The sequence below is a fragment of the Phyllosticta capitalensis genome (genome assembly GCF_038381095.1).
Source record: "Phyllosticta capitalensis strain CBS 128856 chromosome Unknown BKA78scaffold_3, whole genome shotgun sequence".
Taxonomy (NCBI): Eukaryota; Fungi; Ascomycota; class Dothideomycetes; order Botryosphaeriales; family Phyllostictaceae; genus Phyllosticta; species Phyllosticta capitalensis.
The window spans coordinates 414,401-441,658 of record NW_027117441.1 but is presented as its reverse complement, the minus strand read 5'-3'; the positions used below and the strand labels follow the sequence as shown (position 1 = coordinate 441,658).

Below are 27,258 nucleotides of genomic sequence, written 5' to 3'. Positions count from 1 at the left end.
CGCGACACCATGAGCCTGCAATACGGACTCAACATCAAAAAGAAGCCGGGACAAGCTCCCTCACGCGCCAAGCCCAAGGCGCTCTTTGGCGACGACGACTCGGACAAGGAGGAGTCCGCGAAAAACGACAATGTGGAAGAGATTGGCGCCTTTGATCTGGACGCGTCATCCCAGGCCTCCTCCGCGAGATTGAAACCACGTCCCAAGGAGGGCACGTCCAAGCAACCCTCGAAACCTCGCATCTCTCCTTACGGGGATCTGTCAAGCCAGCGGTCGCAGCGCAAGCAGCAGGAAGAGGCCGAAGCGCTCGACCCCAGTATCTACGACTACGATGCCGCGTACGACGCGCTGCACGCCAACGATGCGGCGAAAAAGGCAAAGGATCGCGAGGAGGCGGCTCTGAGGAAACCAAAGTACATGGAGAGTTTGCTGGCTTCCGCGGAGGTGCGCAAGCGCGACCAGCTGCGCGCCAAGGAAAAGGTGCTCCAGCGGGAACGAGAGGCCGAGGGCGACACGTTTGCCGACAAGGAAAAGTTTGTGACCGAGGCATACAAGAAGCAGCAGGAGGAGTTGCTCAAGTTGGAGGAGGAAGAGAAGCGCAAGGAAGAGGCGCAGCGCAAGAAGGCTGGACCAGGCATGTCGGGCTTTTACAAGAGCATGATGGACGAGCAGGAGAAGAAGCACCAAGAGACTATTGAAGCTGCGGAAAGGGCCAAGAATGGCGGCCTCGAAGTCTCTGCTGAGGAGGAGCTCAAGCACAAGAGTGACGCGGAATTGGCCAAGGAAATGAAGGAGAAGGGCGTCGACGTGATGATCAACGACGAAGGCCAGGTGGCTGATAAACGCCAACTACTGACTGCCGGTCTGAATGTTGCTCCTAAGCCCAAGCAGCCCTCGACGGCACCGGTTCCCTCATCTACTCGCACATCTTCCGCGCAGCAGCAAGGGTTCCAAGGCCGCAACACCAACAGGAATGCTGTGAGAGAACGCCAGAGCCGCCTAGTGGAACAGCAGCTTGAACAAGCAGCGAAACGTGCCGCGGACCAGGAAGCTGAAGAAGCCGCCAAATTGGAGCACGCAGCAAAGAGTCGAAAGACGACGGGTGATATCAGCAGCGCCAAGGAAAGATATCTCCAGCGCAAGAGAGAAGCTGCCGCTGCGGCCGCTGCTGGCAAACAAGCGTGAGCTCTGCAGTTGAACCATCTAGATTTAAGGTCACAGACAAGCGTATGGTTGTCGTATCCAGCTTACGCACCCACTCTCTGCACAGCATGATTTGCATTGTAAGTGTTTCATTCATCAAACATTGTTTCCACACAGCTTCGCAATCCTTCTCCTTTCATTCAAGACTTGCCGGGCCACAGGAGGATGGCACTGCTTCTTTGGAAAGTGCCACCCGTGCCAAATTGGGCAAAAATCAATGAGGGACTACTGCGTCCAAGCCCTGTTCGCTCATTGCTTTTAGGCAGGGGATGTTGGCCCCAATACCTTCAAAGTATAAGGCGTGCTTACATAACATGATTTCTTTTGCGTCCACCATGACTTGTTGCACTGCGACGGGCTCGCTAACATCCGAGTAGAAGCCGTTGAGGACTCGCCAAGTGGCGCATCGGGCATCGCACGAGGCCGTGGAACTATCGCTAATGCCTCTGCCGCATGCGGTTCAACATTGAGCACGCGCAGTACACAGCCAGAGGTGCTACCTTACGAGCAAGCCTTGGCCCATTGGCCGGATTCGTTATTGGATATTGCTGTGGCTTCCGCCCCATGATGGAGCTGGCTGGACAAAAAGAGGGGCAGCTGCACAGCGAGTGGGTCGCGAATGTACCGAATCCAGCTCGATGGGGTCGCAAAAACAGAATGGGATCAGCCCATATGTGGAGGATGCATGACGAGAATATGCTCCGGAGGTTTGCTGACGGCCAGGGCTCCACAAGCACTTGGCTGCTCCTGTGGCCCCACAACCAGTCGCCATGTGACGTATCCACAGGTCAACAGCGCGCAAACACTGTTTGCCGAGACGCAGAATATAACAGTTGCTTTTTGCCAGAAGGGACGAGGGTAAACAAAAAAAATTCGAGGGCGGTCAATTAGGGCGTGGTTGGCGAACGTGTCTGCCGCCTCCCGCTGCGGCTTCTGGGGTTGGAATGCTCGGGGCCGCGGGGAACCTGGCTCTTGGCGCACTGCTCCAGGCGTTCCGCCCCAGCGCAAACACCTCTGGGATCCTGGACGCCGCATAGGACAGACGGGAAATGCTCAAAGTGGTCGGGGCTGGCTTGACTCAATCCACAAAAAAGACGGCCCAGCAAACAAGTCCTGTGTGGCGGCGGCGGGAACTGCTGCTGCAAGATTAGAACAAGCATAAAGTTAGAGTCGAAGATAAGCCCAACCGTCACAAAGGTTGGTATTTTGGCAAACAAGAGCGGGCTGTGGCTAAGGTGGTGGCATTCCAAAAGGACCAAGTGGTGCGCCCGACGGCACGTGAGGGCACGTCAAATTGGTCGACCAAGACCTCATGTCGCTCGCTTGGCCACCGGTCACGACATGCGCGTCCTGTCCAGCTCAGCATCGCGTGCATAGAGTACATGCTAACAAGAGGCTCCATTCTCGGGAGCGGAGCGGTTGCCCTGATCTGCCGCGTCGGGAGACGTCCGTGGCCCGAGGTCGGGGTCGGGGTTATGGACAGGGACTCGTCGAGTAGCTTATTGGATCCTCAAGGCTGCCAGTTACATCAGCCAGTCCACCCTCCATGGATGGCCCGTCACAACACTCTTCGTCCCAAGCACGTCTTCAAGGAAATACATGCACATTATCCCGGCTGACGCAACTCGCCGCCTCTTTTGCGACTATTCCTAGTGGTGCGCATCGAGGTAGGGATCTTCTGCCTACGTTACTCTCCCGTCCTTGATATGCACACTCTTGCAATCCATCTGTTTGTTTTCCTGGGTCCTACAGCCACCGCTAACTTGCTGCTGCCACACGCATAAGCTCGTAATCGCCCGCAGTCATGGCGGCATTCGTCAAACAGTCCACATGGACCAGCAAGGGTGCAAGCCTCCACCGACATGTCTCACTCGAGGCCGAGAGGCTGCCCCTCCTCCCGCCGCTACGCAAAAAAGCGGTAGCTGGTGGAGGCCAGAAAACTTGGGCCGCAACTAAATATGTGCTCCTCCTGTGCCTGGCTGCGGCTATTTTATTCACTGTTGGGTGCTGCTACTTCTACGGCGCTGGCTCCCTCTTCTCCTCTCTTTACCAAAAAATGGCAGCTCTAGCGGTCCAGGCATGGCTCTTGTTCCTTTCGCTGTTTGTGACCAGCTCCAGCGCCGCAACTTGGAGCCCCATCCTACCTCCGTCCTTTCCATTGGCTGTCAAGAACCCGTACCTCTCAGGTAAGTCTCTGTGTCGGTCGTGGGTTCCCGCATGTCAAGCGTCAAATCTCCTCGTTCCATCTCCGCCCACATCAGCGGCTAGCGACTAGTTACCGCTAGACTTGCGGGTGGCTACCATTAGCTCCTGGGTGTGGCTCTCAGCCGCACCTTGTTTGCGCGTCAACACGAGCTAACTCCTGCGTCAATCAGCATGGCTTCCTGGCAACCAAGCTGCCAACCTGCCCTCGGCCCAGCCAGAGTTTTGGTACGCCAACGCTCTCAACTGGTCCGTCATTGCTCGCGTTGATGGAACTGCCTACAACCTGTTTGGCGTTCCATCTCCCGAGGAGAATACGCAGTCGGCAACTGTCGTCAATGGATCTTTCACTTCGACGCGGTCGACGTTTGTCTTGACCGCTGGTGACGCGAGCATCTCATTGGAGTTTTTCTCGCCAGTGTCTCCAAACAACCTGCGGCGCCAGTCTCTGCCCTTTTCCTTTTTGACCGTCACAGCAAGCGGCAGGGATGGCGCAACTCCGTCTGTTCAAGTCTACTCCGACATTGACGACACGTGGACTGGCCAGTCGTCGTCTTCCACTTTCAACCAGACTACCAGTGGCGAGACGCACGTCTGGCAAGTCAAATCCAACAACCAGGTCACCTACTCCGAAGTCAACCAGATGGCCGGGTGGGGAGAGGCCGTATACGCGGCCCGAGCCGACTCCTTCCAGTCCGGTGCTGCCTCGACAGTGCGCAGTCGCTTCGTCAGCTCCGGGTCCCTGACCAACTCGACAAGTGATTGGTCGGCAGGCAGCGTCGTAGGTCTTGCTTTTGATTTGGGGACCGTCAGCTCGTCCACTAGCGCCGTCTACGCCATTGGATATGTTCGGGAAGACGCCATCAACTACCGCGGCACCCCCTATACGGGTTTCTACCGCGCCACGAACCCAAACACCGTGGGAGCCGCTTCGCACTTTCTCGACATTCACGATGACGCCGTGTCCGAAGCCGATTCGTTCGACGCCAAGATTAAGAGCGTCGGCGAGTCGTCTGGCGGATCCAACTACACGGCCATCCTGGAGCTATCTGTGCGCCAGACGTTTGGTGGCATCGACATTACTATTGACGGCAGCACGTTGGACACGAGCGCGCCGTATGCTTTCATCAAGGAAATCTCCAGCAACGGCAATCTCAACACAATCGACATCATTTTCCCGACGTTCCCCTTTTTGTACGAGTTTGCGCCAAATCTGATCAAGCTGCTGCTCAACCCCGTGCTTGCGTATCTAGAGGGCGGTAAGTTGTGCGACGTACATATCCCTGATCTCTCAAGCCTGACGCCTCCTCCCAGGAACATACCCCAACCCGTACATGATCCACGATCTCGGGTCGCACTACCCCAATGCGACGGGCCACGATGATGGGCTCGACGAGGCCATGCCGATTGAGGAGTCGGGTAACCTGCTCATCCTGGCGCTCGCGTACCAAACGGCCACGGGCGACACGTCGTGGGCAACGTCGCACGCGGCGCTCTTCAAAAAGTACGCCGACTACCTGGTCGACAACGGCCTGTACCCCACCAATCAGCTGAGCACCAACGACGGGCTGGGCGCCTTCACCAACATGACGAACCTGGGGGTCAAGGCGGCCGTGGGATTGACGGCGTACGGCAAGCTGACATCGCAAACCAACTACACGACCAAGGGGCAGGACTTTGCGGAGGCCATCTGGGGCGGGACCGAGACGACGAGCGACGGGCTGGGCAGCGAGGTGTCGTCCGACACGGCGCAGAGCTACTTCACCACGACCTACAGCGACAGCTCCTTCTTCCTCGTCTTCAACGTCTACCCGGACGTGCTGTTCGGCCTATCCACCTTCCCCAACGCCACGTACACGGCCACCTCTGCCTTCTACCCCACGGTGCGCGGCCCCGCCGGTGTAGCCATCGACGGCGCCGTCAACTGGGGCAAGACGGACTGGCAGATTTGGACCGCCGCGACCGTCGGCGCCAGCACGCAGGCCATGTTCATCGACGACTTGTACGCCTTTGTCGCCAACGGTATCAACACGGCGCCGTTTGGCGACCGCTACTGGACGGCCGGCGACAGCGTGGGAGAGACGGCCGAGAGCTTCCGCGCGCGCCCGACGCTGGGCGCCCATTTTGCCGTCGCCGTGCTCAAGTTGGGCGTCGATGTGTGGGAGTGGGCTGTATAGGTCGCCGCTGTTGATTGTCGGAGGAGGCGTTGGCGTCTCGAGGTTGTTCTGTTTTCTTGGTCTACTTTTTTGGGCTTTTCGACGCCATCTCTACCACCGCTTCTCTCACCCCCGAGTCCCTCGCACTCGAAAGCATCGCTCTGCATCTGATTGCATCGCATCGCTTGCCGGCGTTACCCCCAGAATCCGTCTCAAGACAGGCTCGCGGAATCCACGAGCAGGAGAAAGGAAGCAGAAAGCAGAAAGGTCTGGCGTTCACTGTTCAAACGAGTCTTCTTGATTTTTCTTGTCTCGTCTCTTTCCCCCCTTAACACACTCCTCCTACTACCTACCCTCGTTCCGATAATGTTTTGAATCACGTCACCTACCCTTGGCACCGCGTCACGTCTCTCGTCCTTGAAGCCGATTCAGTGGAGGAGCAGGAAGATGATCGGGCGTCGTTGGATGCTTGCGGCCGGGACATGTGCTTGGGCATGTTGTTTGTACTGTACAGTCACTTTATACCACCACGTCTGGCCACCCCACCGGATATCTGTAGATACAGACACATGGATCCAACATGAAGAGTCAAGCACACGTGCGGGACAAAGTGATTTGAGAAGTCGCCGTCGCCTTTTTTCCAGTGCACTCGCCACTACTCAACCCACCCAAGCCCTTTTTGGCCTTCCACCCCTTTCACCTACTGGTGATCTTGACGCCAGATGGTCATGGATGCGGGACGCAGTCGAGCCTCAGTCGTCGCGGAGGTAGGTGGTTTGTTGGATCGGCCGCCTGCTCGGACATGGACGCTTCTCCTTTCCTAGCCTACCTACAATCCTCCCTGTCCTGTCTGTCTGTCCGCCTACCTACCTAGCCGGCCTGCTCCACATCCATCATGTCAGCTCGGCTCAAAATGCGTCTGCAATAAAAACGGCCGCCGCGTTCCCGCTGCTACTGCTGTCCGAGATGCACCACGCACGTCGCAGCTGCGCTGCTGCCATGGAATACCTACCAACCTACACACATGCACATCGACCAAGCTCCCTCGCCTCGGCTCAAGAACATGCATGTATCTATGCATGCCATGCTCGCGCGCGCGGCGCCTCTCAGTCGTCCGAGCTCAAGCAAACGCGTGCTAACTTGTCACTTGTGATTGCATGGATGATCGATGGATTCTGGGGACTTGTGGTTGGTTGTTTGGACTTTTTTTGTCTCTGTGCTCTGGATTTCTGTTCTGGAGTCTGGTCTGCTGCTGCTGCTGCTCTGGAGTCTGTCTGGATGACCTCTGACCCGTCGTCGATGTACGTCTTTCTCGCTTTCAAATCTCGATGGTTGAGGTTGCAGGCGCAAGCCGTGTTGCCTACCGCCCCACCACCCCCTTCCCCCTTCCCCTGTCACACAAACCCCCACACACACCCCCCCTCTTCTCTCTCTCTCTCTCTCTCTCTCTCTCTCTACAGCCGTCCCTCCCTCCTCAACCCCTCATACAGGGCCCACGCAGCCAAGGCCTTGCTATCCCTGGCACCTTCGCGCCACAGCTCATCCAGACGAACCAGCCTAAGAGTAATCTTCTCGCCCTGGTCGCGCAGGCCCGTCAGGCGGCCCTGCCAGTCGGCGAGCTCGGCGCGCGCGACGCGGCGCTGGTGCAGAAACAGCGGGACGAACTCGTCGCAGCCGCCCGCGCTGGGGAACATGGCGGGGATGAGGCCTTCTTCTTCTTCGTCGTCTGTAGGTTTCGTCGTTGCTGCGGGTGTCTTGTTGTTGGTGTTGGGAGACAACGCCAGCGCCGTCAGATCCGTCAGCGCGTCCGCGTCGACCTCCAGGCCCGTCTCTTGTGCGATCTCCTCGGCCGCCGCGCCGCCGAACGAGCCGCTGTCGTCGAGCATGCCGGCGGGCAGCTCGGCGAAGGCGAGCGAGCCGGCCGGGATGCGCGGTTGGATGGTGAGCAGGACGTGCTTGTCCGTCTCGGAGTCGGCGGGGACGTCATCCGGTTGGAGGATGAGCTGGGCGCGTAACAAGGCGTAAGCCAATCGGTCGTTGCGTTTGCAAAGGAGCGTTGAAGGGGGTCTTGGTGGTGGTGGTAGCTGGTTTGGAGTATGGAGGAGGGATGAGAGGGAAGAGATGGGAGGACTCAACTCACCAACATACCCACGCTCCCACCCCTCAAAAACACGCTGCCGGGCAGCCACTCTTCCTCCTCATTCGTCACCCTCGCCTGCAACTTGACGAAGCCCAGCCGTCCGCCGTTCCCCTTCCCATCACCGCCAAACCAGTCGACCGCCTGCACGTCGATGCGCCGCAACACGTACGGGGCGGCGTGGAACGCGTGCTGCGCCTGCGCCTGCCGCGCGAGCGAGCGCTGCAGCCTCGAGATCCAGTTTTTGAACGGCACGAAGGAGAGGAGCGCGTCTTGCGTGAGCGGGACGTGCGCGGGGAGGTGGACCGGGCAGGCGGGGGACGAGTTGGGGAGCGTGAAGGTTGACATTTTTTGGACGGTGGTGTTGGCTGAGGTGGATGACGTGGGTGGCAGGGCGAGTGGGCGGGAGATGTGCTTTGATATGTGGCGCATGCGGTGGGAGAGCATCCGGATAGTGGGATGAGCGGCTGTTGGTAGTGCTGGAGTGGTGTTGGTGTTGGTGTTGGAGACGGGAGCAAAGAAATTATGACGTCGTTGGTTGGACCCTGGTTCGGCAGTGGCCCAAGCTCCTCCTGGTTGTCAGTTTAGGTTGGATCTCGAATCAACGCCGGATGGCCCAGATAGCTTCTTTTGATTAGAATATGGGGTTCTAAGAGTACCTTTGCTCTCATGTACTTGATTGTCATGTACAAAAATCTACAATTCTCTCTACGCCGTCTCAAAAATTCAGACGCCGCCAGATTGTTCAACGCTCAACAGCACAAATCTTTATCCAACCGTCTACCATGTCTCCTGCACCCACCGACCTCCCCTCACCATCCCCCTGACCGTCTCCTCCGCCTCCTCCTTCCCCATATAGCCCTCCTTGCTAATGACGTCCACCACCGCTGCTCGCACGGCTTCCGGCATCTTCCCTGAGCTACCGCACACATAGACCCGCGCCCCGTCCTCCAAAAGCCGCCACAGCAAACTCGAGTGCTCGCGGAGGCGGTCTTGGACATAGACCTTCTCGCGCTGGTCGCGCGAAAAGGCTGTGATGACGTGCAGGCCGGCGGCGGTCGAGAGACGAGTGAATTCGTCGCCAAAGAAAAAGTCTGCGGCGGCGTTGCGATTGCCAAAGACGAGGGCCGTGTCGGAGAGCGGGTTGGACGTGGGATTTGACAGCAAAGAATCGTTCTCTTCGGCGTTGCCGTGGTCTACGCCGTTGACAGCAGTCGAACTCTGGCGCAACCTGAACGCCTCCTTCTCTTGAATGATGCTGCGCAGCGCCGCAACTCCAGTTCCCGGACCCACGAGAATAGACGGGTTGGCCAAGTCCTGCTCCGTGACCTTCATCGCGCCGGATAGCACCTGAACGCGCAACTTCTGCCCTGGCTGCAATTCACAGAGATAGCGCGAGCAGACGCCCCATCGGATGCGCTTGATGACTGTGCGGTATTTGACAATGGCCACCAGCAGCGTCACCTTGCACTCCTTGTCGTGAGGATCGAATCGCGTCAAATCCGCACTGGCGATGCTGAATTGACGGGGCTTGAGCGGTGGAATGACGCCAAGGAGGTATTTGTAGGGGATTTTGACGGTCGTAAAGTCTTGCAGGACTTCCAAGATGGAACGGCGGGGACGTGTTGCGTAGTCAAAGTAATCTTCAATGTATTCCGGGTCTTTGGGTCGGGCAAATTCCATCAGGCGCTCCTTTTGGTTGGGGTCTGATGTGAAGTATGAAAGAGTGAGGAAGAAGGAGCGTCGAGGGACGGCCATGATGTCTAGGTGGTTGGTGAGAAGGCCAAAAATTGTGGCGTGAAAAGGCCCGCGGCCAATGGGATGCTCCCGCGGAGGGTTGGAGTCTGGTTGCGAGTAGTCGTACTTTAGTTCGAGGGGGCTGTGAGCGATGGCACCGTAGCCTTGAAGGCGGATGAATTCGTTTACGTCTTCGGGAAAGTTTTTGGGATAGATTTCGGCCACGTCTCCAGGGCTGTAGGTCAGTCTGGGCTTGGGTATTGGATTGCCCGTGGTCGGATCACTCCGAGGTACCTCGCGGGGGATGCTTAGTTCTATTTGGCGGACGTCTTGCCAGTGAGAGTCGGGAGTCACACGGGCATTCGATGTGACGTGGGCAGCCTCATGGTCAGCCTCTTGACCGACATGAACATGGTCTCGCCGGGAGAATTCTTCTGGCGTGTCGAGAAGCTCGGCATGGCCATTGGTCGTAGCTTCGGTTGTTTGCAGGAGACTCAAAGACCATCGCGGCTGCAAAAAGACATGATCGGGAATCACTTGCTCGTCTCCGGGAAGAGGGAATTGAGACAGGAGTTCATTTCGTAATTTATCCAGCCAGGGCAAAAATGTTGCATCCACCCTAGATGAATGGTCAGGGGCTGACACAACAAGTAAACAAGAAACATACCCTTCTGGATGCTGTTCGTCGGCCTCGCCGGCCTCGATCAATCGTTTGGCACCGAGTTGCTCTATGCGATTGCCCAACTTGCGATGGGCCCAATTGAATCTGATAATCTTATCAGCATGTATACCGATGCAGGTGCGACGGTGACGTACTGGGGATATGAGCTGTCTCCGAGACCAAAAGATGCAAAGATGCAGTTTGCCAAAGCATCGGTAGGAAGTTTTCGACTTCGTAGTTTTTTGAAGAGAATCTGTGCGTTGCGAGGCAAGTCGCCTTGGCCAGTGGTGGAAATGACGACAACGAGCACCGAGACATGATTTAGGGCTTGTGGCGTGATGGCATTTAGAGGTTTGATTGTGGTCCAGATGCGCAGGCGGCGAATCAAGTGGCTGACCTGGTGGGCCAACTCCTCGGCGTTGCCAGTTTCGGAGCCATAAGCCACGAGAGCCGAGCGAGACATGGAGTATTGGAGTTGATTTGGATGAGCAGAAGATGAATGGTCGATTCTAGACGGGAGACGGTTTCGGTGCCAAGAATGGAGAGAAGCTTACTAGATTGGGCCAAGTGTAGGGCTGACATTTAGCTGCCGCTGCGAGGTCGGACTCGGGCGAATCGACGCCTCCAACATCTAAATTCAACGTCAATCGACATTCACACATGGTCTACCGTCTGCAGATGGTGACGAGCGATATTCTTGTCTGGACTGGATGAATGGTAGGTGCAGCAACATGTCAGCAAGCATAAAACGCATATTGTCACGCCTCAGCAGAGATTGTTAGTTGTGAGCCTGTGGCCTTGGGGTTCAAAGCACCAGATCTACGCCGATCTCCATGGCATCATGATCGCTCTCAAAGGCCATGCGAGCGTGCGAGTCCATGTCCAGGTGTGGTGGGCGGCACGTGGCTGCTGGACAGTAGTTTGTAGACGTGTAGTCGTGGGGATGCGTAATCAGCTTTGAAAGCGGGCGTACAGGCATCGGCAAGGCCAGGGAGCTTTGACTTTGCGATTCGGGTCTCACGATGCTACGTAACAGATCTCCGCGACTTTTGTGGAGCAGACTGGAGCAGCGCTGGTGGTCAGGCCCGTGCGAGTTGGCGGCCGACGGGAGGGATGCACGTTGAGGGAACAAAGAGTGGTTGGTTGGCCCTGGAATCCATTGTTGAGCGGGTTGGAATGGTCTTGTTACTTGATTGAGAAGGATATTCGGAGCACAAGTGCGGCGAGGGTGCATAGGGAGGTAGTCCTCAATGTGCCTGTGCCTGATGCTAAGAGTCGGTAGAGGCGGACTGCGCCATTGCCTTGTTGGAGCCCGGAAGAGATGGGATGACGATGGATCAATGATGCACTGGTCCTGGCTGTCCTCCAGGCTTGTGCTCTGTCGTCATCGGTGGGCGGCTCCAGTCGAGCAGGCGAGCATCCCGGTCCACGTCCGCGTCCGCGTCCAGCCCAGGTGCCGCGCGGGAGGGCGTGTAGATAGGCACAGTACTCAGGAACGACAGAGGGAAAAAAGAAAGAAACACCATCACATCCTCCTCAACAACCGATCCAGAAACCACCACCACCACCACCGTTGTGCGCCAGGGAGAGGAGCGACCGACAGCCGCAGGGATGCTGGGGACTGCTTCCGTTCCGGGCCTAGCGTGGCGCTCGGGCGCACCTCCCGCGGGCGACAGTACAAATTCTACATAGCAACGCTTGCACACCCTCCCCTTTCGCTCCTCCGTCAAACACCAAACAAGCCAGACCTGTCAACTTCTCGACCCAGCTTCATCGCCAATCTCTCTCCGGGCACTTAGCTACCCACCCAACCTCCCTCGTCAATTTCCCACCACTCCAGGCGGTTCTCAACCACCCAGCTAGCTCCTTCCGACACCAGACTCGACCAGGACACCCCGAGTTCCTCAACCACACGCGCCTCACTCGTCCAGCTCGTGTCAAACAGTTCGATACACCAGTAAACAAAATGTCTGCTCCTGTCGATAGCGTCACCGCCCAGATGGCCAACACCGCCCTCAACGAGCCCACTGGCACCGCCGAAGGCGCCAGCGTCGGCGCCGGCGGCGACAAGCCCATCAACGCCTCCGAGAACGAGGCCGTCATCGCCAGCGCCGCCGAGGGTCGGCGACTCTACATTGGGAACCTCGCGTACGCGACCACCGAGGGAGAGTTGAAGGACTTCTTCAAGGACTACTTGGTGTACGTGGCACCTAGCACCCCGCTAGAGCTTGGACCTTTGACCGCCTGCCTGCTAACCCCACGACCACAGCGAGTCCACCTCGATCCCCGTCAACCCGCGCACCACCCGCCCCGTCGGCTACGCCTTTGTCGACCTCTCCACCCCCTCCGAGGCCGAGCGCGCCATCACCGAGCTCAACGGCAAGGCCATTCTTGACCGCAAGGTCTCGATCCAGCTCGCCCGCAAGCCCGAGGCTCACGGCGAGGGCTCCGGCAGTGGTGGTGAGGGCACCAACGGCACTGGCAACCGCCGCCGCTCTTCCACTCGTGGACGTGGTCGCGGCCGTGGCCGTGGCGGTCGTGCCAGCCGTGGCGGACGTGTAAGTCGTACAAGAATCCCTTGACCACCTTCCTCGCTAACGCTCGCCTCGCAGACCCGCAAGGAAGGTGATGCTCAGAGCGCCGAGCCCGCCGACCGCGCTCCCACAAATGTACCGGGCCAAGTCCTCCCCTTGACCGAGACTACGAACCAAGCACTCACGACTGAAAAGGGCACCGACGGCACGACCACCGCGAAGACCGCCAAGCCTGTCGTCCAGAGGGAGCGCAAGCAGCGCGGTCCTCCCGAGGACGGCGTCCCCTCCAAGACCAAGGTCATGGTCGCCAACCTTCCCTACGACCTCAAGGAGGAGAAGGTGAGTTGTCGCTCCAACACCCTCGACGGACAAAACTGACACGGCAGCAGCTGCTCGAAATCTTCAAGGACTACGAGCCGCAGTCGGCCAAGATCGCCCTCCGCCCCATCCCCCGCTTCATGGTCAAGAAGCTCCAGGCCCGCAACGAGCCTCGCAAGGGCCGCGGCTTTGGTTTCGTCACGCTCGCTTCGGAGGAGCTTCAGCAAAAGGCCTGCTCCGAGATGAACGGCAAGGAAATCGAAGGCCGTGAGATTGCTGTCAAGGTCGCCATCGACAGCCCCGGCAAGGAGGACCAGGCTCCCGACTCTGCGGCCGAGGGCACCTCTGCCGAGGACGGTCCTTCCACCGCCGAGGGCTCCGCCAGCGTCGCCGCCCCCACTGCTGCTTGAACGACTCGAGTAGCACCATCAATGAATGCGTCATGACCCGGCGTGCTTCACCGCTCCCATTCGCTTTTCCCCTTTTGTATCCATCATGATGAGGTCTTTGACGGAACGGGAAAAGTTACGATGTCACTGTCTTTTGATTCCACAACTTCTTTTTTCTTTTCTATTGGACGGCGATGGAATGGCTGAAAGGAGTTTTTAGTGAGGCACGGCATGGAATGGATGGCATGAGCAGTCGGCTTTTTTTTCTTTTCGTTTTCCTTTTTACGAAGGAAGAGGAGATTCTGCAAAAAAAAGGTTGACTCATGCCCCGCGGGTCGGGAATAATGGCGAATCCGAATCATATCAAATGAACCAACACACGACCACCACAACCAGACACAAGACGCTGACAGATTACAAATCCTAATATAATCATGCAAAGTTCTTGATGACTGTTTTTTCCTCTTGACATGTTGTGGATACACGTGTCATTACAACGGCCTATTGGTTTTGTCGTCTTCGTGAGGGTAAGTATCTAGGTAGTAGTAATGGTGGACTCACAAAAGGGAATAAAATTCGAAGATGTGAGAGGATGGAGACGTGGGGAATTCCCCCATCCATTCCCTACGGCCCACCCACCCAACCTGTTCCTTGTGGCTTTTGCTTTTGGGGAGACGGACAAGACGGGTTTGGCAAACGAATTGCTTTGTAGATGGATGCAATAGATGAAATGAATGCGATGCATGCATGGGATGTGGATGGATGGGAGTTTGAGAATTGAGGTTCTGGCAACCTAACCTAGACCGCAGGTTGTCGCCCCGCCCGGCCAACTAACAGTGGTAACTAAATAGTGTTTGTGTTTATGAGTGGATTTCAAATGGCTTAGATGTTTCGATTGCTGTGTGTGTGTGTGTGTGTATGTTGGGATTGGTTGGATGGATGGGTAGATGGATGGGTAGATGGATGGGTAGATGGATGGGTAGATGGATGGGTAGATGGATGGGTAGATTGAGGTGGGGAGGAAGAGAGGTGGAGATGTGTATTTAGTTATTAGGGATTAGGTGATTAGATCTTAGGGGGCGGGTGGAGCGGGAGTGTGGATGGAGTGTGGAGTGTCTTCACTCTGTGAGGATTACTCATGTAGATGCCGACCGAGATGGGCAAGGCGGGTACCGGGGTGGGGAATCGGGTGGCTGGGTCGATGGGAGGGTAGATGTGTAGATAGGTAGTCAGTGAGGAGGGACAATTGACTCTTACTCTCGCTCTTGCTCTTCTTGCTCTTTGTGTTTAGTTTTTGTTTTTTAGATGATGAAATGGAGAGGGAGAGGGAGAGGCAGAGGCAGAGGCAGAGGGAGATACCTACCTACCGACCTACCTACAATATTCCGTCCAGAGGGAGTTGTGAGCAGAGTGTCGACTGTCAGTCAAGTAAAGTAAAGCAAAGCACGGTAAACCCAAAACACAGAAGGCAAATGCTGCAACAAGGAATCAATCCAACAGGTGGGTCAGTAGAAGTTATAAATTCAGACTTAGAGAGTTGGATTCAGAGTCGCAGGAAGAGGAAGAGGAAAATCAATAGCTTTTCTTTTTTTTTTTTGCCCATGGCGTATAGGTATGATACGGTGTGGCAAGCATATGTTTAGTACCAGCCACTGCAGACTATAGACAGGATGAGATTGAATAGGTAGGCTCGACGAATAGTGATTACAATATTGATGTAGCTATGTATGTACACCTATTGCTATGTGTGAGGTGCGTGGAGCAAGGCAGACTGGCCATGGTAGCCAAGGTAGCTGAGCTGCTGACTACTGACTATTCAAGACTTCGTCGCGGCCGTCATCTGCGTGGCTACCTACTTACTTGATTGCTTTTGCGGGACGTGAGATTGATAGTCATTGACGGGGGGAGAGTGAGAAAGAGTAGAAAAAGGAGAGACCTCGTCTTTTTGCTCAACTAGCTAGCCTCTCACAATGCTCTCTTGGGGGAAATAATAGGACAAGTAAAGTTGGAGAGGAAGAAGAAAAGTCAACGCTGTCATTTGTAGACGCTCCCGCCGTCTGTCTCGATAGGACGACTTGTCGCACTACACAGTACTGCAGCATCCCGCTCGCCCCAGACACTCCACTCCGCTCGTGCCTTGCTCTAATCCTGAGCCAAGGCCAATCCACACCGCTCGACCATCAGCAGTACCGAGCAAAACGGAGGGCGTTCCTCCCACGAAGCAAGCCATCCCACTAGAACGTCGTCTGCGCCAGCCGACTCGCCGCATTGCGCGCATCGACCCTGTCCTCGTCCTCCTCCGTCAGCCCCGCCATGGCCCCCTTGGAGCCCGCCCTCTTGCGCAAGCTGTGCAGCACCTCCTCGTCGCTGTCGTCCTCGGGGACGGGCGGGTTGACGAAGCCGCCGCTGATGCTGCGACTGACGCTGTCCGGCCGCCGCGGCACGCCGCTCCACGCATCGCCCTTGGGGCCCTGCGACGACGCCAGGCTGGCGCGCCGCACCGTGGGGTGGGCTTCGCGGCCCAGACGCGACAGGCCGCCCGACGCGTCGATGGCGCGGATGTCTGGGCGCACTTGCTCGAGCGTCGCCAGCGTGCGCCGCTCCGCTTCGATCTGGCGGATCACGTAGTCGCGGATGGCGGTGCGAAAGTCGGTGGCGGTGCGCGCGAACCACTTGCGGCGTTCTTGCACCAGGTGCGTCGTGACGCGCCGGCACTTGTTGTCGAGGTATTCTTCGTGGTTGCGCGCCTCTTGGAGCGATGTGATGGCTTCGTCGACCTTGTCCCGGCGGACCGATGACGAGGCCTTGAGCCGATCAGCAGCGGCCAGCTTGCTGCGCGTCGTTTGCTGTGCTTGAAGCAGCTCGCGGAGTAGAATGTGCCGGTTGGTCAGCGTCTCCTTGACGATGAAGGCGTCGTCGCTGTGGTATTTGATCGGGTCGCCGAGTGTCGTGGCTTCGGCAGTGCCTTGTGCAGCGTGATAGTCACCCACGGCTTGAATTACTTTGCCCATTCGACGGTATGCATTGGAAAGACCACCATGGGTTTCTTGGACGTGCATCTGAGCAAGTTTGACTCCGAGATCTGCCTCTGAGAGCCCGAGTGCTATGCATCGTCAGTGCTGTGCATCGTGATCGCAACATTTTGACGCGGATCAATGCCTTACCTCTTCTGCTCTTGACCACCTTGTCAATCTTCTGGCCCGCCTCCATGGTCTGCAAATAAAAGAGCTTAACAATGGGCCTAGCTTCCGCAAGCTCGGGAGTGTCATCCGGAGGTGGCGCAAATTGTTTGATGTACTTTCTCCTGACACCAGTTGCCGGCTGCTTGCGCCTGACAACGGGACTGTAGCCAAAGTCGCTCTCGACAAAGAATATCATCTCGTCGTCCCGAATCAGCACCTCGTTGCCGCAAACCACATTCAACCACTTTTGCATCGAAGCCTTGACTCTGGCCTCGTCTTCATCGGTTCCGACACCAGCTGACGTGACGGGCGGAGGGACGGCTGGCACAAATGACTCGGGGTTGGCAGAGATGAGGTGTTCTTGGAACTTTACAAATTCGGAGTGCAGGCGTCGAACGTCGCGGTATTGAGTAGTGCGGTATCGGGGGAGGTTGGTCTGCCATTGACGTTATCACCCATCCTCGAGACATCTTTGGGAGCTTCTGCCTTACGTATACATCAAAGCGCAGGATAGGGTCCTTTCGACCGGTGCGCTCCAGCCCTGTAATCTTGGCCTGAAGCTTGTACTGCGGGACATTTTGCTGGCGCGAGCCCCTCTGACCGTGATAGCGTTGTGGCTCCTGGCGCTGGGGCTGGGGCTGGTTCGGTGTTGCCGGTGGTTGTTGATCTTCGCTTTGGCGATGTTGGTCCTGAGGTTGCGCATGTTCCGCCCACTGCTCTTGCTGGTGTTCGGAAGTCGCCTGGGTCTGATGGTCTGCACCGAATGCCTCGATGTCTGGATGTCCTTGGCTGGGTTCGTCCGCAAAAGGCTGCTCGGCCATGGCTTCCGCTGGGTCCTCGTAGGGCGATTGCGGCGGGAGGGGCTCGGATGGAATGTCGCCATGTTCGCCGAGAAGAGGGCGCTGGCCGTGGGGCGACGACACCCAGGGCGAATTGTCCTCAGCGGTGGCGGACGAGTAATCCATTGTGTGGATGGATGTGTAGAGGTGTAAAGGATGGCAGAGGCAGCAGCTGGAGATGGAGATGCGGGCGGTGGTTGGAGCTCTCCTACCAGGTCCAGTCGGCTGTGGCCAATGACCGAAATCCCTGCAACGCCGTCATCCCTGCCCGAAAGAGCCTTGGCGGCATCCTCCATTTCAAACAACCAGATCTTCTATAAAACGACAACTAAACATTCTTCTCTTTGCTTTCGATAAATCTTTGGGAATGTTGCGCCAGGCCTCGTGGCGAGCCCAGGGACAGCTGCAAAATGCCGTCCGCTTGCGCCTGTTTAGCGCTTCGGCGCGTCGATATTCGTCACCACCAACCGCCACATCTCCTGCAAAGACGAGAAACATTGGCATCATAGCCCATATTGATGCTGTAATTCAGCTTAACCCAAGTCAAAATGCAAAACTGACGCTTGTAGGGCAAAACAACCACAACGGAGCGTATGCTCTACTATAGTGGATTTACCCGGCGAATAGGAGGTAAACACTTTGACGTCTTTGATCTCTTTCGTCTATTCAAGATTCATCACACCTCTCTTTCATTGCAGCTTTCTGACTGAGATATCAAGAGGTTGATGAGGGGTCGACGGTCACGGATTTCTTGCCCGCAGAAAGAGCTCGAGGAATTACCATCCAGTCAGCCGCCATCTCTTTCCACTGGCCACCACTGGTAGCGAACCAAAAACAGGTACCTTCAAATGATGGTGCTGTCTCTCTCCCAAGATCCGCTACATCTCACAACATCAACTTGATCGATACTCCCGGCCACGCCGATTTCACCTTTGAAGTTTTGAGATCTCTCCGCATCCTGGACGGCGCAGTCTGTATCCTGGACGGCGTCGCCGGCGTTGAAGCGCAGACTGAAAAAGTCTGGAAGCAAGCAAACCAGTACCATATTCCAAGAATCATCTACGTCAACAAGCTGGACCGCGATGGCGCTGCGTTTGAACGTACCATTAAGGAGATTGGGACGCGGTTGCACTCCTGGCCCGCCATCTGCCACATTCCCTGGTGGGAAGACGGGACGGCAAAGTTTGTGGGCGTCGGCGATGCTGTCCACATGAGAGGAATGTTGTGGGAAGAAGGAGGCGATGGCCGCACAATCAAGGTGCAGAGCTTGCAGGATCTTGAAGCTTCCAGTCCCAAGTTTGCTCAAGAGCTCAAAAAGGCGAGAGAGGCTTTGGTTGAGCTTCTCAGCGAGCATGACGACGATATGGTTGAAACTTTCTTCGATTGCAACGAGGACCACCTGGCCATTCCAGCGGCGGAAATCATCGAGTCACTGCGCAGGTGCACCCTCAAACACCCGCAAAAGATTGTACCAGTCTATGCTGGCGCAAGCTTCCGCAATATTGGCGTCCAGCCTTTGTTGGATGCGGTTGTCGACCTGCTGCCCTCCCCTGAGGAACGGCCAGATGCGAGCATAACAATGGGCACTTTGAAAGGCACGCTGAATGACCTTGTAAGCGGCAAAATGGCTGTTGAAACTGTAACACCCGAGGCAGAAGCTGGAAAGAAGAAAAAGACAGTTGCCAAAGCCACTGGCTCGGCCGTGGCAAAGCTAGGAGCTTGTTCCCTCGCTTTCAAGGTCGTCAATGACAGCAAGCGTGGCATCCTTGTCTACGTACGCGTCTACAGCGGCACCTTGACACGCAACACGGTGCTTTTCAACACCAATTTGGGAGTCTCTGAGCGAGCACAGCGCTTGCTCAAGATGTATGCCAACGATGCCGTCGATGTAGATGAAATCCCCGCAGGCCAAATCGGCGTCATCCCCGGGCTCAAGTTTGCTCGAACCGGAGACACACTCATAGCCTACAACACAGGTGCCAATCCCAAATACGGCCCGCCAGCGCCATTCAACAGTCTCCAGCTACGCCCCATTGCAGTGCCTCCGCCGGTCTTCTTTGTCAGCGTGGAGCCCAACAGCCTCTCCGAGGAAAAGAACGTCTCTGAAAACCTCAGCCTCCTCCTACGTGAAGACCCGAGTCTGAACGTCAGTCTAGATGCCGAAAGCGGACAGACGCAGTTGGCAGGCATGGGCGAGCTACACCTGGAGATTGCCCGCGACCGCCTGATCAACGACCTCAAAGCCAAGGCATCGACTGGCCGCATCATGATCGGGTACCGCGAGGCCATCACCAGCGACTCGTCTCCTTGCGCGCAAGAATTCGACCGCGAGATTGGCGGTAGGCGGGCCCGCGCCGGCTGCACTGCGAGCGTGAGCCCCTTCAGCCCATCAATCGCCACAGCACCACCGTCCGAGCACGCTACCTCCATTCCCCTCGACAGCTCCAACTGGCTCACGATCGAGCATCCAACGCTCTTCAGCGACGGCGAGCCCGTCGGCGACGCCCCCGCCCTCCCCGAAACCCTCCCCCTCCGCGCCGTCATCCACGCGCTGCAGACGGGCACATCTGCCGCTCTGGCCCGCGGCCCGCAGCACCGCTTCCCCATGCACTCGACGGCCGTGACGCTGACGCTCGACCCAGCGTCCCAAATCATGAGTGATACGACGCCCGCCGCGTTGACGGGCGCCGCGCGCCTGGCTGTGGCGGCGGCGCTGCGCGACGCGGCGACCAAGGCGTCGACGGCCCTCATGGAGCCCGTCATGCACGTCACCATTGCCGTCAACGAGAGCGACCTGGGAGCCGTCGTCCACGACATCAGCGCTGCGCGGGGCGGCCATGTCATCTCGCTGGACGCGGACGATGCCTCTTCGTCTTCCTCCTCCTCTCTTGCCGCCGACGACATCGCGTCCCCGGACCTCCCCCTGATTGATCCCGCGCGCATCTACGCACCGCCCGACCCTTTTGGCTCCTCGGCGTCTAGCAGCGCGGCCAACGAGGCGGCGCGGCTGGGAGGCGATCGACAGAGGCAGATCACGGCGCGCGTGCCGTTGAGGGAGATGGTTGGGTATTTGAAGCACTTGAGGAGCTTGACGGGTGGCAGGGGCACGTTTGTCATGAGTGTCGATCGCTTCGAGAGGGTCGCGCAGCAGAAGGTCAAGGGCGTGCTGGCGGACATCAGTGGAGGTTTCTAACGGAACATTGGAAGGTTGACAACAGGAGAAAAAATCAAATCCAAAAATCGAATTGAAATATTTCAAAATCTTGAGTGAATCATGTTGAATGTCGCTCGCTGTCATAACACCATGTCTCATGCCCAACACGTCGTAGCAGACAGACCTTCCGACCAAGCCCTCCGCCTACCAAGCAGTAATGTCGTCCACCTCGGCCTCTCCAAACGTGCTGCTCTTAGTAACACCCAAACCATCGCCGTCACCCTTGACCTCAATCTCCTTGGGGCTGCGCTGCATAATGTCGGGCAACTCCCTGTTCAAAAACTCGAGCAAGTGGCCGTTGACCTGCTCAAACTCGAGCAAGAAGGCGTCGTGGCCCTCGGGCGAGTCGATCGTCTTGAGCGCGCTGTTGGGGATGCTGGCGGCCAGCTCCTCTTGCTCGGCAAACGTAAACAGCCCGTCCGACTGGATGCCCAGGATGAGGGTGGGCTGGGCAATCTGCGAGAGCGCACTGCGCAGAGACGCTTGCGAGCGCGTCGACTGGATCGACGTGGCCGAGGCCTCCATGTCTTCGGCGGCTTCGACACGCCCCCGCGATACGTCGTGCGTGTCGAGCTTGCGCGTGATGGCAATGTAGCAGTTGGCGTCGAAGCGCTTGATGAACTTGTTGCCCTGGTAGCGCAGGTACGACTGCGCGGAGAAGTACGTTGGCGTCTTCTTCTTGTTGCGAATGGGACCAGTCAGGTTGGTGGGAGCTGGAGACGCCGTCTCAATGGCAGCGCTTGCGGGGATGGTCAGGTCGGCCGAGCTGTTGGGACGCGATCCACGCGGCGAGCCTGCGTTCCTATGACCGTCGTTGTGGATTGCCCAGTGCTCGTTGACGGCCGACGTGGAGACGGGCTGAGGCATGCGGTTGATGTTCTGAGGCCTGAGGGGGTCGGGCGTGTTTCTTCCAAAACGCGATTCAAACGAATCGCGGCTGCGGTACGTGAGAAGCGCCGACATGCGCGCTGCGGCAAGACCAGTCGACGGCGGGTCCTCAAACGCATAGTATCCGTCGTCGTACTTGGGGTCGCTGTAAATGCTCTGCCGTTGCGCCTCGCCCCAGCTGATGCCCCATGCGCTGTATCTCGCAGACGTAGCAATCGGGATGATGGTCCGCACGTAGTCCTTGCCAAAGTACGCAAATTCCAAAACAAGCATGCCGCCCATGGATCCACCAACCACGGCGGCAATCTGGCGAACGCCCAGGTCGTCCAAGATGAGCTTGAAGAGGTTCACATCGTCGCGTACGGTAGTCAGAGGGAATTCTGGTCCATAGAGCCCCTGCTCGGGATCGCCATCTTTGTTGGTGACTGGGCTGGCGCTGCCGTACGGGCTGCCCAAACTGTTCAGGCAAATGACGAAGAAACGGGAAATATCAAAGGCCTTGCCAGGGCCACCGAGAAGTGGTCCCCACCAGTCTCCCACGTCTGAGCTTCCAGTCAGCGCATGGCAAATTACCATGGCATTGTCTCCGGCAGGCGAAAGGGAGCCAAAAGTCTTGTAGGCGACGGGGACATTTCGCAGCTCGACGCCGGATTCCAGTGTGAAAGAGGGCACGACGGCGATGCTCTGGTCGGGGATGAACTTGGAATACGGGTTTTCAGGTTGTTCAGTTATCCTCTCTGTATTCTGGTCAGAATGTTGGAGTTGGAGGCATGACTGTTTGGCGCCGCACTGTACTTGTAGGTTCCGTTGGTAGACGAGTGGCCATTGAGGCCGTCTTGGGGGATAGTCATGGCGATTGGTAGCAGAGGATGGGAGAGTCGTCGGAGTAGGGTGAGTAGGTCTGCTTCAGCGCACTTTCCATGCCGCGGAGGACGAAGAAGTCTAGGGATAAAGTCGTGTCGAAGAGTGGCAGAGAAAAGTCGCGGCACGGTTCACGTCCGTCCCGCCGCGCCGCTAAAAAATGACGTGCTGTCCCCACGCGCGCCAGGCTGACTCATGGACAACTCCAGTCAACTACTCCATCCAATCCATCACAAGAACATGTTTGCTTGTGTCGCGCGACAGTCGTCTATTTCTTGTTGATTTCTCAGCAAATTGTCGCGACTTCATTTCTAATCAGAGTCCGATTTTTTGTCCCCGAAAGTCTGCATGAAGATGCCGGTGCCGTTGCCTGAGCATTTGGACGCCGAATCTTCTTGGTGCTCTTCTACCATATCTCCTTATCTACAATTTTGCACGCGTTGCATGCCGTTGAAAATGTTCGGACAGCAGCCCGAGAGTCTTTTCTGCAGAGCCAAAAGACAATTGATATCTGTGTTGCCGTTGGTCAGCATACCACCAAATAAAATCTCGAGTTGGGTCCGTCCTCACCCGGCGCCTGCATGACCATATTCATGGCAAACGACAAACTTTCCCGCCTCTGTTTGGATCTCCTCGACTTCCAGTCTCGGACCGCCTGTTCTCCCTGGCCTGAAGCCCACGTTGACGCTGAGCACGTCGAATTCCCCCTTTTCATTGAGCAGCTCTGGCGCCACGTCTCTGCAGCTCTCCAAGATCCATTTGGTCGTCGTGTCATCTGGGTTTTGGTTCCAGTCACCTACCTGCTTTGTCCCGCCCAGAATCGTCGAGTTGGAAGCAGCGCGTGGAATGACGTACGTCACGCCTTTGCCACGGATGATCGCTCTCAACTGCGTCGCCACGCCCCGCACCAAGACCGTTTGTCCGCGAATGGGATGCACAGCGGGGTCTGGCACGAGGTCCTTTGCTAGAATCCCGCTTGAATTCACAAACGCAGAGATTGGTGTGTTGATGCTGTACACCGGAAGTAGGCGAGTAGCTGCAGCAAGCGCTCCAGCGATGCCGCCGGCCGTAGGCAACTCAGCTTTGACAATTCGGCCTTTCAGTTCGGTGATGCGGTCGACAAGGTGATGGAGGTATACTGTGGTGTCGATGGAGATGGAATCGTACTTGACGCCTGCAACTGCGCCTTTTGGTAGAGATGAACGAGGTATGACCTCGAACGAACGCATGTGCGGCGCATACCATAGGTTCTCTGGCCCATTGGCGAGTTCTTCGTCTTCTTCTGCCCTAGTCGAGTATTGGAAGACGTCGATGGTACTCAGATGTTGATATACTCACCAGTACATGACATTGTGGAATTTCTGCTTCATGTCAGCTGGTTACTGCAATAGATCCGCTATGGGTCTTTTACCGCAACACCAGATTTCGTTGGTTGTCCTGGTTCTTTCTTCTCTTGTTCTACCGTCTGAAACCATCGCTCGTAGCTTGCAATATCCCACTTTTGCAGCTCAAAGTCCTTTGCGGTGGAATGGGTTCTCCATTGCGCACCAGCCCTTGTGGCATGTCAGATTTGATCTGCGCACTCAAGCCCAACCACGGCAAGATTCTGAAAGTAGCTCCCGAAAGTACGACAGAAATCGGTGACGATGGTAGAATAGTCGACTTGAGTCTCGAGGAACAGAATATTACCATGGACTAGTGTATTCACTCGATTTGTCGCCTGGAACATGTTTCGCAATCACAGTGACGGCATGCCCATGTTCAATAAATGTCACAGCTGTCTGGAGACCCACGACACCAGCGCTGGATCCATCAATCAGCATTGGCGAGCACATCTTGAGCTTCAAAGTTCAAACTTACCCAATCACAACAATATGAGCTTTTGAGGCAGTCATTTGCGCCGTTCTGATGTCGAGGAATTTTTGCAACGATTCAAATGCAATGTACTAGTTCTGAAGAGCTATGAGTAGACAGAACAGCGTGTCTGGACCGCTTGCTTGTCAGCAGATATTCGGTCCATGAGCCGCGGGGCGAGTATGACGATATCGGAAGCGTAGGCCGGGTGGAGAGCGATTTCGGCAACGGCTGCGCTTGATTGGAGCCGACTCTTGCGCTAACCTCAAAGGGAACAGCACTTCCAACGTCGTTGCATCGCTCGCACTCTCTCCAAGGCACATTTCGCCACATTGCGCACTTCCACTGGTCCATGACATAAGCAATCGATTGAGGTGCTCCGAGAAAAGTTGGAATCCTGCAAAATCTTGGATGAGAACAATGACTTCCCTCAGAGTTGACCCCGGGACCGCTTTCTTTCCTCTTCCGGCGGCATTTGGGCCAAGCGGTGACTTTGAACACTCTAGATGAACACTCTAGACAATGGAGCTCTTCTCTCTCCACAGTCAGCCTGGTCAATTCGATTTGTGTCGGCTGGTTGAGTAAAGTGTCCAAATGTCGCTCCATCGCAAGGACTTGCAACAATCGAGCAACACCTCTTCAGCGAAAGCAGAGTTTCAACCGAAGTTCGAAGGACACGACGGTGGATCTTGACTCTTCCAATAACTTCAAGCTTTGTAGCCGAGTTGAGCATTCTCTCACACATCTTGTGGCTCAACCGGAAAAGCCATGGAAGGCCCACGCCGACGCTCCATTGGGGCAGGACATAGGGAGAAAGCGCTGTGTTGAACAAAGACAAAGAGCTCAACTTTTGTCGCTAGATCGCCCAACCGCTTTCCTAGAGCGTGTCTGAAGATTGTCTGGAATCATTACCAGACGTTGTTTCTTTGTGTCTTCTTCTTGTGCGAAGCTTCTTAAACCCGCCATGATCTCTTTTCCCCAGATTTGCTACTTTCAAGACCATCTCTTCTCTCAGTCTTTGATTAATCTGCAAATTCTGCTTCTTCCTCGAGCTTCTTATGCATCATGGCCACTCAACAGATTAACATGTTCCTTCCTCCGAACTACAACCCAAATATTGATTACCCCGACGAAACCCTGATGGAAATTCAATCCAGGTTCCTGCGGCAATTACCGTATGCAACCGAAGCTGACGCTAGAGGCGAGAAATGGTGCCCCATCTGTACGGACGACTTCGTCTATCACAATGGTCGGGTCACGCGAGGACGCGAAAATTCAGTTTACGCTGCGAAGCTGTTATGCGACCATGTCATGTGCTTGAAATGCATCAACGAGCACTTCATTGAGAAGGACAACTGCCCAATCTGCAGAGCTCAACAATTCATAGCGCCACGATGGACCATCGGCCAACGCAGGAAGATTCGGAGACATTTCGACATGTACTGGACCATACACGATCTCGAGGCGTCGCAGATTTTGGCTACGGAGCCGGAACCCAACCATAGCAACAGCTTCAAAACCAACACGTACCAATACGACCTGACCGTGCTGGCGGTGACGTATCTGAACGAGCTGCTCCACACCTCGGCGGACTCGCAGTCTGACTTGACGCATACTGAGAGGGTGGAGTATACAATGGCGGTCCAGGACGCGCTGTACAACTGGATCACAGATAATTCACCCGGTGCCGACAGACTCTCCGCCCGCCGATGGCTGCCAGCCGATCACTTTGATCGAGTCGGCGGCGTCCAAGGAAAGGCCCAATTCGCGCGCCGGGTTGCCTCTTTGACGGCCGAGTTCTTCAACCGGGCTCGTAGCGTAGAGTTTCTCGTCCCGGTCGAGAACACAGAACTATTCCGTCACTTGGCAAGGTGGCTCTTGGATGTGTTTGGCCTCAATCGAGAAGACTACGACAACTGGAAGAACAATTTGATCCTGATGATGGTGCACTGCCTATCCCACATAGTGACAAAGCTCGATGGGATAGGCTGGGATGCCAAGAAGAAAGAGTTCGGCGAACTTGGCGACTTTCCTCGACATATCCTGAACCAGTATCGTCAGGAAGCGGCCAACCAATTTGTGGCGACCAGGACGACGCAAGTTGTCAACGAGGCCCAGCCTCCTCCTCGCTGGAATGGAATGAGTTAGACTCCCCATTGTGACATTGAGAGCTCGGATACTGACAGGGAACAGGACCTCAAATGTGGGAGCGATAAAGATGACCACGAGGTGCATGAGGACTCCGACGTGCAGGACAAGACATCGAGAAGATAAAAATCGAACGTACGGCAGCGACAAAGGTGAAAGCTGAAAAAGTCTGAACGCCTGCCACGAAGCTGCAATTCCAATGGCGATTGGATGTGCTTCTCGTGGCCTCGATGATTGGGTGTATTCGGATTACTGGACGATCAAGGCCGGTTTTGTGTTGTACCAGAGCTCTTGCATCGTCCTGTCCACCATTCGTCTCTTGTTTCTCTGCGCCTAAAGCCCTCCTGATAGCGGGCTGTTGATTTCGTCTCTCGTCAAATAGATCTTTAATTTTGAATCATGAATCTGGTTGATGCGTCTACCTTGGCTCCCGACGTGTCCATGACAACAATATGGGCAACTAAACTCATGGGAGTCATCGGTATTTGATTGGCTTAAAGGCTTTGGGACGAGAGTAGGCCGGTCGGCATCCGACTGAGACCTTCTGAATCTCTTGCCCCCGGAAGGCCTTTCTACTTGGAGCCGCTCGCACCTGGTATACCAGAGGACTTCACGGTGGGATTCGTCGTCCAAATTAAAGCGCCGGTCCTATCAATGTAGGGTGGGCAGCCCCATCAGGTTCTAGCCCATGGCAATCGAGTGCCTCTCATACGAGTCGCACAGAGCCGTCCTCGATTAAATGTAGGCCATGTGAGCAGGATCTATCTAACAGTACGCCTTGAACATGCGAAGGTACCGCTAGCGAAAAGACTGCTGACGTCCGTCTGGGCACCGAATAAATGGCCAATGTTACATGGAAGAAAGCGGTAACGCTGGTGATAAGGAAGATGCCGTGGAGGAGAAAAGGAGAGAGGGTTGGGTTGCGCGCAGAGTTT

General features: G+C 56.2%; 11 protein-coding genes across 11 annotated transcripts; 5 read left to right on the top strand and 6 right to left on the bottom strand.

Moving 5' to 3' along the window:
- Positions 1 to 9: 9 nt before the first annotated feature.
- On the top strand, positions 10 to 1,185 carry BKA78DRAFT_247694 (putative nuclear speckle splicing regulatory protein 1 like protein; the record flags this gene model as incomplete). Its single annotated transcript, XM_066884319.1, has 1 exon — positions 10 to 1,185. One exon carries the CDS (start codon positions 10 to 12, stop codon positions 1,183 to 1,185), a length of 1,176 nt encoding a protein of 391 aa, XP_066746197.1.
- A 2,074-nt stretch (positions 1,186 to 3,259) lies between these two features.
- BKA78DRAFT_330285 (uncharacterized protein) lies at positions 3,260 to 5,582 on the top strand (the record flags this gene model as incomplete). Its single annotated transcript, XM_066889757.1, has 3 exons — positions 3,260 to 3,389; positions 3,579 to 4,664; positions 4,720 to 5,582. 3 exons carry the CDS (start codon positions 3,260 to 3,262, stop codon positions 5,580 to 5,582), a joined length of 2,079 nt encoding a protein of 692 aa, XP_066746196.1.
- Positions 5,583 to 6,744: 1,162 nt separating this feature from the next.
- On the bottom strand, positions 6,745 to 8,192 carry BKA78DRAFT_366278 (putative NUDIX family hydrolase). The gene is made up of 2 exons (XM_066892576.1): positions 7,702 to 8,192; positions 6,745 to 7,564 (listed from the first exon to the last, which is right to left on the bottom strand). The coding sequence occupies exons 1-2, from the start codon at positions 8,143 to 8,145 to the stop codon at positions 7,016 to 7,018; spliced, it is 993 nt and encodes a 330-aa protein (XP_066746195.1). The 5' UTR covers positions 8,146 to 8,192; the 3' UTR covers positions 6,745 to 7,015.
- Positions 8,193 to 8,225: 33 nt separating this feature from the next.
- BKA78DRAFT_308131 (NADPH-dependent FMN/FAD containing oxidoreductase) lies at positions 8,226 to 10,580 on the bottom strand. Its single transcript, XM_066887914.1, has 3 exons — positions 10,252 to 10,580; positions 10,103 to 10,201; positions 8,226 to 10,054 (listed from the first exon to the last, which is right to left on the bottom strand). Exons 1-3 carry the CDS (start codon positions 10,557 to 10,559, stop codon positions 8,479 to 8,481), a joined length of 1,983 nt encoding a protein of 660 aa, XP_066746194.1. The 5' UTR covers positions 10,560 to 10,580; the 3' UTR covers positions 8,226 to 8,478.
- Positions 10,581 to 10,749: 169 nt separating this feature from the next.
- Positions 10,750 to 11,391, bottom strand: BKA78DRAFT_308129 (uncharacterized protein). The gene has a single exon (XM_066887913.1). The coding sequence runs from the start codon at positions 11,328 to 11,330 to the stop codon at positions 10,902 to 10,904; it is 429 nt and encodes a 142-aa protein (XP_066746193.1). The 5' UTR covers positions 11,331 to 11,391; the 3' UTR covers positions 10,750 to 10,901.
- A 671-nt stretch (positions 11,392 to 12,062) lies between these two features.
- On the top strand, positions 12,063 to 13,358 carry BKA78DRAFT_293379 (RNP domain-containing protein; the record flags this gene model as incomplete). Its single annotated transcript, XM_066886209.1, has 4 exons — positions 12,063 to 12,295; positions 12,366 to 12,654; positions 12,709 to 12,969; positions 13,020 to 13,358. 4 exons carry the CDS (start codon positions 12,063 to 12,065, stop codon positions 13,356 to 13,358), a joined length of 1,122 nt encoding a protein of 373 aa, XP_066746192.1.
- A 2,213-nt stretch (positions 13,359 to 15,571) lies between these two features.
- Positions 15,572 to 17,484, bottom strand: BKA78DRAFT_330281 (Vps5 C terminal like-domain-containing protein; the record flags this gene model as incomplete). Its single annotated transcript, XM_066889756.1, has 3 exons — positions 15,572 to 16,440; positions 16,502 to 16,955; positions 17,011 to 17,484. 3 exons carry the CDS (start codon positions 17,482 to 17,484, stop codon positions 15,572 to 15,574), a joined length of 1,797 nt encoding a protein of 598 aa, XP_066746191.1.
- Positions 17,485 to 17,725: 241 nt separating this feature from the next.
- Positions 17,726 to 20,551, top strand: BKA78DRAFT_293377 (elongation factor G; the record flags this gene model as incomplete). Its single annotated transcript, XM_066886208.1, has 3 exons — positions 17,726 to 17,881; positions 17,928 to 17,988; positions 18,078 to 20,551. The coding sequence occupies 3 exons, from the start codon at positions 17,726 to 17,728 to the stop codon at positions 20,549 to 20,551; spliced, it is 2,691 nt and encodes an 896-aa protein (XP_066746190.1).
- A 34-nt stretch (positions 20,552 to 20,585) lies between these two features.
- Positions 20,586 to 22,449, bottom strand: BKA78DRAFT_308117 (Alpha/Beta hydrolase protein). Its single transcript, XM_066887912.1, has 2 exons — positions 22,251 to 22,449; positions 20,586 to 22,197 (listed from the first exon to the last, which is right to left on the bottom strand). The coding sequence occupies exons 1-2, from the start codon at positions 22,309 to 22,311 to the stop codon at positions 20,717 to 20,719; spliced, it is 1,542 nt and encodes a 513-aa protein (XP_066746189.1). The 5' UTR covers positions 22,312 to 22,449; the 3' UTR covers positions 20,586 to 20,716.
- Positions 22,450 to 22,563: 114 nt separating this feature from the next.
- BKA78DRAFT_308116 (uncharacterized protein) lies at positions 22,564 to 24,535 on the bottom strand. Its single transcript, XM_066887911.1, has 6 exons — positions 24,182 to 24,535; positions 24,011 to 24,124; positions 23,733 to 23,874; positions 23,660 to 23,682; positions 22,892 to 23,608; positions 22,564 to 22,832 (listed from the first exon to the last, which is right to left on the bottom strand). Exons 1-6 carry the CDS (start codon positions 24,214 to 24,216, stop codon positions 22,745 to 22,747), a joined length of 1,119 nt encoding a protein of 372 aa, XP_066746188.1. The 5' UTR covers positions 24,217 to 24,535; the 3' UTR covers positions 22,564 to 22,744.
- Positions 24,536 to 25,011: 476 nt separating this feature from the next.
- Positions 25,012 to 26,738, top strand: BKA78DRAFT_93316 (uncharacterized protein). Its single transcript, XM_066893995.1, has 2 exons — positions 25,012 to 26,318; positions 26,369 to 26,738. Exons 1-2 carry the CDS (start codon positions 25,241 to 25,243, stop codon positions 26,389 to 26,391), a joined length of 1,101 nt encoding a protein of 366 aa, XP_066746187.1. The 5' UTR covers positions 25,012 to 25,240; the 3' UTR covers positions 26,392 to 26,738.
- The last annotated feature ends 520 nt before the right edge of the window (positions 26,739 to 27,258 follow it).